This window comes from Rhinopithecus bieti, unplaced genomic scaffold (genome assembly GCF_001698545.2).
Source record: "Rhinopithecus bieti isolate Rb0 unplaced genomic scaffold, ASM169854v2 scaffold_21649, whole genome shotgun sequence".
NCBI lineage: Eukaryota > Metazoa > Chordata > Mammalia > Primates > Cercopithecidae > Rhinopithecus > Rhinopithecus bieti.
Genome location: NW_016811584.1, coordinates 4,041,146 through 4,055,111, shown reverse-complemented (window position 1 = coordinate 4,055,111; position 13,966 = coordinate 4,041,146). Strand labels below are relative to the sequence as shown.

Sequence of the window (13,966 nt, the reverse complement as noted above, 5' to 3'; positions counted from 1 at the left end):
TAGAATGTTCAAGAAGGTTTGTTCCTTATCTGCTCTTCTTATCTTTGGTAAGGAGCAGGTCCGAATAGCATTCATTTTCGTATCCCTTACATAATCCATAATAGTTGGCATATGATAGGACAATAAATGTTTGAGGTTTTTGGGTGAAGTGGAATGATATTGGGCTTTAGACTCAAACATAAATGAAACTCAACATTGCATCCTTGAGTAAATTCCTAATCAACTCTGAATCTCAATCTTCTCAAATGAAAAGAGACTAACCCTTACCTCACAGAATTGTGAACCTGTGAGCCACTCAGCCTATAGCAGGGACTTTATGAGTGGTACCTGATTAGCATTAATCTATGCCATTGACCTAACTCAACCATGAGTACAGCATCAGATAAGAATTCCTAACTGGTGCCATATGACTTTGGCCAAGCCATTTAACCTTTCTGAGCCACAGCTCCTTAGCCAAAAATTGGCAATAGTACCTTCCCTGTAAGAAGTGGCTCTGATCTAGAAACTAAATAAAATAACTTAACAGTTACATTTAAGCGAGTGCTAGTCTCAAAAAGTTATTATTTTCAACAAAAAAATCTTGGCTTCCTAGGGTCTTCTGAAACAATGGAAGGGTCCAGCAGACCCTCTTACTGCCTCAACGAACCCAAATGTGGGAACCCTCTAAACAAAGGCCGCGTGAGGGTTCCATGAGTCCGTGACTGTATCCCTCAGGAACCTACCAGTTATCAGTGTTTACCAAGAGGAGAGACCAAGCCGACAGGTACTACAGAAGAGTGCAGTACCTGGCATAGCCCTAATCCACGCTGAGTTTAGGCTTCTTAGCTGGCAGAGGTCATGACCTAAGGAGAGTGCAGGTCACCGTTTGGATCGCCCGCCATTTCTCTAGGAGTCCCGCGGTTGCCTGGGCAACGCTACGTCACCGCGTATCCCGCGCCCGTTGGCGAAAAGCCTAGAGAGCGCAACGCGCAGGCGCCCGGTGGGAACCAATGGGCGCGGCCGGAACGCTAGTGGCGCTCGGCGCTGCCCTTTCGCGGTCAGATTCTGGGGTGGGGCGGCAGCGGGAGCGCGCCCGCCTTTCTTGGGCCGGCGGGCGGTTGTCTGTGGTTCCGCAACTGGGCGCCCCGTCACGTAGGTTACACACCACAATCACTCCCCAGGGACGACCAGGAGTCAGTCCAGGCAGCTGCGCCCTGCCCAGACCCGGGCACCCCGGAGGCTGCAGCCGCAATGGTGCTGGTCGAGGGCCGGAGATGGAGCTGACCGGGGGCCAGAGGGAGTGAGAAGAGCTTGCCCAAGTCGGGGCCAAGCACAAAGCCCTTCCCCACCCGTCGGGCTGGGTTCCCGCCGGCCGATTTCCAGCCGTCCGGGTCACGCCACTCGCTGGAAACCCTGAACTCTGTGCCCCCCAAGCCCTGGGCCCCCTTCGGGAATGTTCAAAAATGAGTACCAGGTAACCCGAAACGGTTCTCCAACTTGTCTATACCTTTCTCCTCTTACATGAAGTAGGCCGTGATCGGGGTGAGGATACAGTGCACCCTCTATCCCCATAATGCGGTCTTTTTCCGGGGTAAGACAGAATTAGTGGGTGAATGCTATTGGCCCAGAGAGAAAGGAAAAGTACCAATGTCTAGGCGTATGATTTGGCTTTTGTTCACTCTCCAACTCAGTGTTTCTTAAGGTATATGAATTAATTGTGAGTCTACTTAAAATGCAGATCTTAGGCCCCACTGAAACCTCTGAATCAGAATCTTGAGGGTAGGGCCCAGAAATGTTAAGTTTTAACAAGCGCCTTGGAGACTCAGTATTCCTGCAACATTGGCATCTCAGAAACGATTTACAAGAGTGAATGAGTAAACGCATGCATTGTTACATCAAGAAGGAAAGCACTGGCTATGTGCTGTTTTATTTTTCCAGAACTGGGAGTCAGTGAATCTCAGACCTTGGAGTACATCAGGATTTCTTAGGGTACTTGTTAACATGCAGATTTCCTGACCCTCATCCCAGATCTGGTGAATCCGAATCTGTAGATGAGGGTCACTTGATTTACATTTTTAACTACTTCCCCCAAGTGATTCCTATGCAAGGGGTCCAAGGATCACACTTGGAGAAACCCTGCTTCTGGGTCGTCCTCAGTCACTTTGAATATCCTAGAGTGTCTCAGTGACCTGCTTTCCTCACCTCACTGAACACCTCCCTTCCTGCTCTCCTGTCCTCGCCTCTGCGAGAGGTTACACTCCTTGTTTACAGTCTGCTTACCATGCTAGTCCTGCTGTTCTGTTGAACGTTTTTGGCTGTATCTAATCAGTTCTTCACCCATCTCCACCTCTTTATTGCTTCTGCCTTTTCATTCACCCAACACTACCTGCCTCCTTATGAGTGCTGTCGGAGTAGTCTGCAGTTCTCTTTCTTCTGTCCCATTCGTTATCACTAATTGGGCTAGACCACTTTTAGAGAGTTTGTCTCACTTCTTACAGGTAAAGTATATGATCAAAAAAGGCATATACCCACTACAGGAAACTTGGAGAACATGGGAAAGTAAAAAGCAGCAGGGACAGTTTGCTGTCTCACCAAGTATGAGGACTTTTTTCTTTTAAAACAACTAGCTGTCTCAAATTTAAAATTCATGGTGAAAAATGACCTGCCCTCACAAGCTATAGTAATTCTATCCCATACACAGTTTGCACATAATACCGCCTAAGGAAGAAGACATTAAATGTCTCACCTTCAAGTGATTGTGTGTTAAAACTCAGAGGCAAAAATATCTTTATATTACTGAGGAAAATTAAAAGCTGGAAATTCCGTACAGAAATTAGACTTGCTCACATATTGTTTATAATTCAAACCATATTTAGTCCTCATATCAGATTCTCATTTTTTTGTGATAAATTCTTCCTCAGAGATAATTATTTAATTTCCCTTTCTTAAATAATTAAAGCTTATGGACCTTCAGTAATATATTCAGTGTGCTTACGTAAGTGTGTCCTTCCATGTTCTCATGTTTACAATGGGGAACCAGTAGGCTGTCTGTAGAAACGATATTTGATATTCTCTTGTACAGATTTTCTAGATCTGCACATTAATTTGTATTACATATATAAAAATTAATTTGTATTACATATATAAAAATATCTTGTAGAAATGTTCAAAATAGGACTTCCCAAATGCCTCCCAGGCCTTTTTATTGACCAGTACTAAACTATTTAATTTCTCTCCCCATTTTTTGAATAATCTCTGGTGGTGCTGTTGAGCCCCTGCCGGGAGCTCAGTATTGTGCTGGAGGTTTGATGTTTAGTATCTTATGTAATCCAACAACCCATTTTACAGATGGAGAATCAAGAAGTTAAATAACTCCAAGGTCAGATAGTTAAAAAGCCGGTGTTGGAGCCCCAGTCAGTATGATTAGAAAACTTGTATTCAGAGATAACTACCTGAATGTATTGGCCTGATTCAAGAATTGGATTTAAACCCTTTAGTGTGGGTTGCAAAACATTTTATGTTTGCAATGATCTGTACGTGTCAAGTAAATGAGTCCCCCACTGAGATACTGTCGGGTTTGTATGGCACAATTTATTTAATGTTTGTCATATTTTAAAAATAGATTCTTTAAACCATTAATCCAAGGTGACCCAAATCAGAATGGTTGTGGTTTAGATACAATCAACATATAAAGTAGGAGTAGTAACAGGGATAATGTTTCATCCCAGATCAGCTTAACTGACAGATGCCAGCAACACTGGTTATAGACTCTGTGATGGATAATACTTCCTCATTAGCATTGTCTTTTACTTTAAATATTTTGTTTTCATTTTTTAGGGAGGTGCATTTGTTGAAATTTTCAGTGCTCAAGGAAAAAATCCTGGAGCAAAATGGAAGATCCTTGGCAGTCCATCTGTGATTTGGAAAGTAAGTGTTAGAAATTAGAGCCACGTATATCAGGGGAAGAAATGGGAGTGAAGGTTATAGAAGAAAGGGCTTGATCAAATTTCACAACTGTTTTTCCTGTTCTTTCACTCCAAAACCCTTTCATGACATTGTTGGCTGCAGCTGTCCTCGACACCACTCTTCAGTTGTCTAAGACTTTGGCACACAGGTCATAACCTTTCTCTGTACTCCATGCCCTGCTATATATAATTTTAGATGACTTCAATATCTATAAGAAAAATCTCTCCAAGTCCTGGGCTTCTCAGTTTCTTGATTTCTTCATCTTTAACAACTCCTTCCACTCTACTTCAGCATTCATCCCTACTGTCTTACCCTGGTCCTTATCACCACAAACTGTAGGACCTCTGAAGTTACTAAGTGAGACATGAAAATATCCCTTTCTGCCCCCACTCTTTATTCTTAAGGTCCTTGCTCAGTTACTCCACTCTGTTCTTCAACTAAGTTGGGACCTTTAGGCCATTGACTATTCCGCTTTTCCTGTGTTTTATTTTGTTTAATTAATTTATTAATTTATTTATTTTCTTTATCTTCCTTTTCTCTCCAGCCCAGAATCCATCATCCATAATTTCAGTCACTTTCCAGTCCAGACCTTGAATGCCCTTGCTCTTTGTTCTTTCACCATGCTTCTGTATTCTAGTTTCCAAGAAGTCTCAGAATAAAAGTACTAAGGCCTGAGCCTGCTTTTAAGTTTTTGGTTATGGGATGTTTTTTCCCCTGTAGATCTGAAGTTTCAATTTTATAGTAGAAGCCAAGTAAAATATCCTGTGATAGCTACTGTTTTCATTTTGTTCTATAGGAGTTTGATAAAGAAGTTAAAAGTTTTGTGTTTGTCCTGGAAGGCAGCAGCCAAACAAACAAAATTCAATTACCAAAGGAGAATAAGCAAATCCGTAAGTAATATTTTTAATATTGAAACTTAACTTTTTGTATGCAAAATTATGCTTTTATGTCTCATAAACAGGCATATTAGTATGACTTCTACTGACATCTGTTTATATAAGGTGATATAATTTTTTTTTTTAATTTAGAGGGCAATTGTATGCTGGGCAGTATGCTAGGCCTTTTAAAAAATATATTCTACCTCACCATCTTCTAGAAATCTAGTAGTATCTTAAAGAAGATTTAGAAGAGTACTTGACAGCCATTAATTATGATGATAATAGCATTTATTGAGCACTTACTATATGCCAGGAGCTTTGTAAACATTTAATATTTATGAACTCTTTTCATCCTCATAAAAGGTCTTTTACAAATTAACAAACTGAGCTTGGTTCCTCATCAGAGCTAAACGGAAATAAAATCAGGATTCCTAAATTACAAGAAATTAATTTGTGAGAAAAAATGTATCAGAAAGAAGATATAAAGCATAATTTGGTGACATGTCAACTCATATGCTTATTACCTTTTAATATTAATCATAATTAAAATATATGTATGAATATGTGATTTAACAAAAACCCAAAGAATCTATTTCAATTCTTATTTACTTCAGAAATCAAAATCAGCATTTCAAAGCAGAAGAGACCCTGAGAGATAACCCAGATTTATCAGAAGCCCAGTTATGAACAGAGATAGGGTTACAATTCAGGGCTCTGCCACTAAATTTGACCTTGAGTAAACTGATTGATTTAAGAAATATGATTTATCAGAACAATTAACTAGAGTTTTCATCAACTATGTCCTATTTTTAAATATAAATTTCAGGTGATTTAGCAAATATAAATAGTTGTTTTTTACTTTCATCATTTACTTATTCCTTCTTTCATTCATTAGAACATTTATCGAATACCTACCATGCATGAAGCTCCATAAAAAGACCTGTTGTTGGTACCTGATTTTAATTCAGTTTTCTAAACTTATATAGGTTCTGTGCTTTATGTACCATTTCAAGCTACTACATGCATATTTTAGATTTCCAAGACACAAACTAGCCATATAAGTTATAGGTGAAAGATGATTTATTTTAAAGTGGTTTGCCACTGTTTCTTTCTAAACTAAGAAAGAGACTGGAAAAAAAAGAAGAGATAACCATCATTAAAAATAATTTTTAATTTACTGCCACTTAAAGATTATGCTTTCCTAATAGTTTCTGCATGTGTGTGTGTGTGTGTGTGTGTGTGTTTCTGTCTGTAATAGTAGGGTTTTGCATTTCCATATATATATATTTATACTTATAAATGAGGTGAACTAAGATGATCCAGGGAAACCTGTCTGACACTGTAGTTTCATCTTCTTACAAGAGGCACAGGACATCTTTTTAAGAATATTGGTTTTGTAAGACAGATAGATACATTTGACTTTCAAGAACATGACTTTGTTCTAAGCCAATTGTTCCTTTGTTTTTTTCTTAACTTATAAAGCCCACCTGTATTTTCATTTAGTGTCCTCAGTATCAATGCACATGGTTACCTTAATAAAAATCAATCACTTTTAATAACCTTTCTCACTTGATGCTGAGAAAGATTCCTCCTCTACTAAAGGCTGAATGATTAAATACAAGCTCTGCTTTTCCATTTTTATCTGAAGTTTTTTTTTTAAGAAACAAACCAAGTTTAATGTGTCGTAATTACTTTTTTAAATGGAAAGATGATGGTTTTAATTGTAAAAAAACAGAAGAATCTTTTAATGTATTTCTTGTACAATGCCTTATAATTAAAAGTTAATCTGACTTTTCTATATCACATGTAGCACTGTAACGAATGAAACAGTTTATATAGTCTGCCCTGCACTAATGCCTTTAAGGTTAATTATTTGGAATTTTTGATAAAAGAAATTTATAGCTGTTTTTACTTGTGTAAAACGACCTTCTATGTGAAGTTTGTATGGTTAAATTTAAATTAAATGACATGCCTTGAATAGATAATTGGCTTTTAATTAACATTTCTAAATTCAATTACCATTATGTATTCCTATTTTAAGAGTAAACATCCAGTTTATTTATGCAAACTTGACATTAGGTACCCTATTTGTGTTTCCGACTGTATTAGGTACTACTTAGAAAGAAAGTTTAGTAATGAAATTAAGTGTGTTTAACTTTTCATTTTAAAAAATAAGATTTCTGATTTAACTTGTATTTGAGGATCTCAAACACATAAAATAAAGGAAATTGTAATATTACTTATCAGACTGTGCACTTCTCTAGGGCAGGGATCTTCCTGAATCATCTTCTTTGTACCCTTAACTTAGTGCCTGGTCCATGGTTGGCATTCAATAAGTGTGTTAAATTTGCTATACTATGAAGCTATGACAATTTGGGTCATAATTTTTCATTGTAACCAGCTGGCCTTGATAATGAGGCTTGAGTAAACCCTCCACCAGCTAAATAAATAAATCCCTGCTGCTCTTCACTCTAGAACACATTATATAGAGTTGCCCATATGAGAAGCAGCTCTGTTACACATAAACATATATCATTTGGAGGTCTTCTTCAGAGCTTTCTGTTGGAGGCTCGTGTTTGAAACCATTGTTTTCTCTGCCTGTGGCATCTGAATCAAATGATGTGTCTTGGGGGAGTAGCATCCCTGAAGCCTGGCATTGTTCTGCATTTCAGGTGCTCTGGAGGATGAGGTCACCTTTATGAGGTGTCCCCAGGCCTCCTCGGGCCCCCACTTTAGTATCATTTTTATCTTGTCATGACTTCCTCTGTTTAAAGCCTGTCAATGGTTTTGACCTGCCTCTATTTTCCTGAATCCAGTGGACAGTTCTCAGCCCTCATCTTACTTCACATATTAGCAGCATTTGAGAAAGTTGACACCTGCTTCATAACTTTCCTCACTCAGACCCAAGATGTCCGTACTCCTAGTTTTCTTCCCATTTCACTGTTCTTCTTTCTTAGCCTCCTTTTGTGGTTCTTCCTCTTTTCCCCAACTTGAATTAATGTTGCAGCATCCCTGGACTCAGTCCTTGGCACTGTATCTACACTTACTCCCTTGGTTATCAACTTCCAGCTCATGGATTTAAATGCCATCTCTGTCTTACTCTAGCTTACATTTCCAGCTCAGACTTCTCTCCTAAACTCTAGTCTTCTTGAATATCATCTTACTTACTTGACATTTCTACGCTTGGACAGCTGAAATGTAGTATGTCCAAAGCCTAACTTCTGGTCTTTACTCCTCGAAATTCCTCCTCCTGCAGGCTGCCCCATTTCTTCTGTTAGCAACTTATCTTTTCATTTGCTTAGGAAAAAACCTTTTAAATCAGCTTTGATATTTCTTTCTCTTCGTTCAGTCTATCTGGAAGGTCTTGTTGGCACTATGTTTAAAATAGGTTGAAAGTCTGATCACTTGGTACCTCCAGTGCTACTGGTCAAAGCCACCATTATCTCATGCTTGGATTACTGTAGTAACCTAATTGGTCTCCCTGTTTCTGACTTGGCCTCTCTATTACAGTCTGGTTCAAATTAGCAGCCAGAGTAATACTTTTAAATTGTAAGAAACATAAATTAGGGACCTCTTTTAAAGACTGATTTCACTTATCCTGCTGTTCTCTCAGCTCTATTTACAGAGGCCATTGTGCAATGGAAAAATACTGTGGGGCCAATCAATGCAAGATGCAAGAGAGATTGATTGAGGATGGTTTATTTAAGTCGGCCTCATTTTGGTATCTCACTTTGCTTTTGTAGACCAGAGCTCTGGTGGCCTCACTGGCTTTTCACATAAATATGGTAAAATCAGATTTCTAGAGAATTTTCTAGGGTCAAAGTAATGTTACTCCTCCACTAAAAATGTCCTGTCTCTCTCAGATTAAAACCCAAAAACCTGTAGGACTCTGCAATATCTGGTGCCCTTCTTAATTCTGACCTATTTCCTATTACTCCTTTTCTTGTTTATGCTGTTGCAACCATACAGGTCCCATTGCTGTTTTGAAACATAGTCCAGTGCACTATCACGTTGGCACCCATGCACAGACTGTACCCTCTACCTAGAGCATTTTTCCCCCAGAATAGACATTCAGTAAATCTTTGTTGAATAAATGAATGAATGTACAAATGGTTTACCATTGATTTTAGGATGACTTATATTCTTCACATGGTCTTTAAGACCCCACGTAATTGTGTTCCTCTCTACTTTGCCAGACCCATCTCCTGCTGCATTTCCTCTTCTGTCTCTCCTACCAGCCCATTAAGCCCTTTTTAGGTTTATCCAACCTACTCCATCCTTTTCCATAATAGGATGGAGTACTCCCTCTGCCAGCAACATTTGTTCCTCTCTCCTACACCCATCTTGCTTGCCCAGTCAATTCCTGTGTATTCATCCCAGCTGAGTTGTAATGCTTGTCCTTCAAGAAAATCTTCACTAATCATCCTCTTCCCCTGCAAGGAACCTGGGTTATATGCTTTCATAGCACCCTGACCTTCTTCATGGAGCTAGAATATAAACTCCAAAAGGGCAGAGACCATGTATGTCTCATCTACTGCAAAAACTTCAGCATTGAGTCTTATATGTAGTAGGTGCTCAGTAATCTTTGTTGCATGATAGACCTAATTTAATCCATATAAATAATCCTATGAGTTATGAATCTGAACTATTAACCCAGTTTTACAGATGAAAAGTAAAAGGGCCCACACAGGTTTTCTAATTTGCTCGAAGGATATGGAATAGGCCATAATGAACGGATAACTGATTCCTGTTTTGTTTGTTGAAGTGGAAGAAAAAAATAAGTAGTTTGTTTCTGACAGACAACAGATTATAAAACTGTAAAAGCTGCATATTTCAGGAAGAAACTAAATTTTATGAATTTTATGTTCTTGATGGACATTTTTGACTAACAATTTCCACATTCAACAATACTTAGAGTGATTTTAAATATAATGTAGACATGAATAGTCAGTTTAAATATACTAAGCCACTGGAAAATAAATGTTACTATAGAATTTATTTAGCATCTGACACACAGGATCAGTCTGTGTCAAATGTTATTAAAGTACTTTTTTTTTGTCAGATCATCACCATATGGTATCGTCATATTTCTTTTAATCTTAGAAGTGAAGCCTTTTGGAAACTAGGGCTTCTATATGTGAGAAAGTTGAATTACAAAGCTTTCTTTTTTTGAGTGTAGAACTCTTTTATATCTAAAATGCTCATATAAAATGCCCTATGTGTGTAACTCTTTGTGTTTGAAGAGAACAGTGCTGATTCAGTGAGATTTGTGACATAAATTAGGGACCTCTTTTAAAGACTGATTTCACTTATCCTGCTGTTCTCTCAGCTCTATTTACAGAGGCCATTGTGCAATGGAAAAATACTGTGGGGCCAATCAATGCAAGATGCAAGAGAGATTGATTGAGGATGGTTTATTTAAGTTGGCCTCATTTTGGTATCTCACTTTGCTTTTGTAGACCAGAGCTCTGGTGGCCTCACTGGCTTTTCACATAAATATGGTAAAATCAGATTTCTAGAGAATTTTCTAGGGTCAAAGCCTGTGATCTCTTATTTCTGCTACATTTCTTACACTACTGAGGGCCCTCTGGAATGTACTAAGCAGAAGCTTAGTACTTTTAAGTAAAAGTTATCCCTGTATGTTTGATGAAAATGTTATGCATATTTTATCAAATATGTCTATTGTTTAGAAAGTAAATTTGGGATAAAACATAGGAACTGTGTAAGTTGTTCAGGAAGGTTGCAAAATGGAAATCATAAACCAGAAGTTCTTTATATAGACTATCCAAAAATGTGTTGTTACTTTAAAATCCCTTAATTTGTTAAGCTTACTACGTTGGAATAACATAAAATAGCATGAGTTTTAGACCAGTTGCCTTTTTTTGTTTTTAATCCATGTGTTGGTCTGTATATTGGCTTTGTAGGAGAGGTTCACAGATAAATGAAGACGTCTCCATTTTCTACCCAAAGTCCCGCAGCAGGAAAATATATTTTTAAGTTGCGTGTTTTAGGAAGTGTCATACTAAAAACATCTGTTAAGAGCACCATAATTGAGAGATCAAGCAAAAGTTCAAAACCTAAGAGGAAAGGCATTAAGTGAACAGGTCTGGAGAGGTAATATAAAATCAGCTGATTTTTTTAAGCAGTTGTAGAATTCAGCTGTCAAAAGTACTATAGGGACTGGTTTCTCTGCAAACATTTTTAATCCAGATGAAGCTAGTAATAGGGAATAAAAGCTATCAGTTCTCAGTGAACATTAAATTAATTAAATATATGTTAATTAGCAAAAGGTATAAATGAAAATATGTTCCCCTATTCATCTCATTGTGGACACATTTAAAACCATATGAATTAGCTATGGCTCATCAAACCTTCAGTTGTAGTTGTCATAATTAGAATTGTTTTTCTTGATCTATTGTTTTTTATTAAGTTGTTTAGTACAGTTAAAACTGCCAGTGAATAAAAATAATTGCGACATGCTTTTATGGCTGCCTTGAAGGGAATTTATAGTTCAATTTTATGTCTCTGTTGAATGCAGCTCTATGTGTACATTCTCTTCCAACTTAATAAAATAATAAATAAAACTTATTATTTTAAAATTTTAATAAAGATTTCACCAAGGCCACAGATGGGACTTTAAAAGACAACATTTGTTGTGAGTTTGATTTTATTTTCATCAATTTTTTTGCTTTCGTAATGAGGTTGTAACTCATAGGTAGTGCTATTGCAGTTCTGTGTATTACCGAAATGCTAAAAGCTTCAGCTTGTTGATGGTGTGTGATTGTATTTGTTTATATGCACATATAAATGCTTTGAACATTTCAGTGTGTATTTTCCTCTCTCATTCTAGTTGGATTGATCCAGAGGTTTCTTGTACTTCAGATTTACGTACCCCTGGGACAAGACTTCTCCACTGAATTGCTGTAAGATACACAGAACTTCTTTGAATGTTTTCTGTGTGTTAGACATTTGATCAATTGAAGCAGTACCAACAATCATTAATTGCAAGTGGCAGTTTTTGCATTAAAGAGCAGTGACTTAAGTCAACATCAAGTAATTAAACTAATTTAATCATATTTCTTAGATATCACTATAGTCTGGCATTTCCCTAGGAAAAGAAAGCAAATTTCATCTGTTTAAGAAAATATCAAAGGATTATTATTTTGACAATAAATGACCTATAACTTGAAGAAATATATAATCCAAAAGTTTGAGATTTTGGTTTGAATGAAGGGTGATGTTATGTTTTATACTGTCTGCTATTCAAAACTATGGTTGGTCTAAAATTGATTGAAATATCTTATTTTAATAATATTTACTTTGTCTAGAAGTATTAGTCCTTCCTGTTTACATATAGACAGCTAGCAGTATATTTGTTTTAAATGGAGATTGTTTAGCAAAAATGAAAATATATAACCTTTACTCAGTTGAGCTATCTATTGTGTGAGATGTTATTGAGAATGAAAATAACATTTGGTACACTTGCATAGAATTGAGTATTATTTAAGATTTTATTAATAAATTTATATATTTTAAATAAACCGTTATGTTTAAGGTATGCTATTTTCTCATTTTCTTTGTAATTAATAGCTGTCCAAGGTCTGAGCTTAGGTTTTATTTTCCATGCCAGAATAAATGATTTTTCTTATTAAGGAAGATGATTCTATACTGCTTTTACTAAGTAAAAGATGATTTTTTTTTTCAGCGAAGCAATCAAACACACAATATTTATTAATCAAGTTCACCATCTTGTATGGGGTGTGTTAATGGCACCCCAAAACAATTACAGCATGAAAAATCACTATCATAAGTCACCCTAACAAATAAATAATACTGAAAAAGTTTGAAATATTGCAGGAATTACAAAAATGTGATCTACAGACACAAAGTGACCACGTGCTGTTGTAAAAATGGCACTGATAGATTGCTTGACACAGGGTTGCTACAAACCTTCAACTTGTAACAAACATAATATCTGCAAAGTGCAGTAAAGCAAAACTCAGTAAAACAAGGTATGCCTCTATCTATGTAAGATGTCTTTCCATTCTGGTCTAGGTAGTTCTGCATCACTCTTTTGGATGTTACACAATTTCAATCCATTGACCAAGCTGATCTATTTTCACACGTCATGTTTTCCACACTTATATTTCTTCACATTCTTCTTTTTGCTTGGAACAGGATTCTTTTTGTTATTATTATTATTATTATTATTATTATTATTATTATACTTTAAGTTCTGGTACATATGTGCAGAATGTGCAGGTTTGTTACATAGGTGTACATGTGCCATGGTGGTTTGCTGCAGCCATCAACTCATCATCTACATTATTATTAGCATTTCTCCTAATGCTATCCCTCCTCTAGCCCCCCAGCCCCTGATTGGCCCTGGTGTGTGATGTTCCCCTCCCTGTGTCCATGTTTTCTCATTGTTCACCTCTCACTTACGAGTGAGAACATGTGGTGTTTGGTTTCTGTTCCTATGTTAGTTTGCTGAGAGTGATGGTTTCCAGCTTCATCCATGTTCCTGCAAAGGACATGAACTCATCCTCTTTTACAGCTGCATAGTATTCCATGGTGTCTATGTGCTACATTTTCTTTATCCAGTCTATCATTGACGGCATTTGGATTGGTTCCAAGTCTTTGCTATTGTGAACAGTGCCGCAATAAACATATGTGTGCATGTGTCTTTATAGTGGAATGATTTATAATCCTTTGGGTATATACCCAGTAATGGAATTGCTGGGTGAAATGGTATTTCTGGTTCTAGATTCTTGAGGAATCGCCACATTATCTTCCCAGTGGTTTTATTTAGACTCTCACCAACAGGGTAAAAGCGTTCCTATTTCTCCACATCCTCTCCAGCATCTGTTTCCTGACTTTTTAATGATTGCCATTCTAACTGGCGTGAGATGATATCTCATTGTGGTTTTGATTTGCAGTGATGATGAGCTTTTTTTCACATATTTGTTGGCCACATAAGTGTCTTCTTTTGAGAAGTATCTGTTCATATCCTTTGCCCAGTTTTTGATGGAATTTTTTTTTTTTTAATTGTAAATTAGTTTAAGTTCCTGGTAGATTCTGGATATTACTCCTTGTCAGATGGATAGATTGCAAAAATTTTCTCCCATTCTGTAGGTTGCCTG

At 37.1% G+C, this 13,966-nt stretch overlaps 1 protein-coding gene across 5 annotated transcripts in view; it reads left to right on the top strand.

Annotated features, from left to right (window-relative positions):
- The first annotated feature begins 1,307 nt into the window (after positions 1-1,307).
- The window catches only part of CFAP20DC (CFAP20 domain containing), a 300,976-nt gene continuing 288,317 nt past the window's right edge, over positions 1,308-13,966 (top strand). For 2 of the 5 annotated variants that reach the window (XR_001889627.1, XM_017894221.1), the window contains exons 1-4: positions 1,308-1,453; positions 3,817-3,906; positions 4,742-4,835; positions 11,674-11,746. Coding sequence is in view for 1 of the 5 variants with exons in the window: in XM_017894221.1 (XP_017749710.1) it covers positions 1,433-1,453; positions 3,817-3,906; positions 4,742-4,835; positions 11,674-11,746 (278 nt within the window). In the remaining 4 variants the exon portion in view is untranslated. Of the gene's footprint in view, positions 1,454-3,816; positions 3,907-4,741; positions 4,836-11,673; positions 11,747-13,966 lie in introns of those variants that run through there. The other 3 variants (XM_017894224.1, XM_017894225.1, XM_017894223.1) reach the window with 3 other exon arrangements.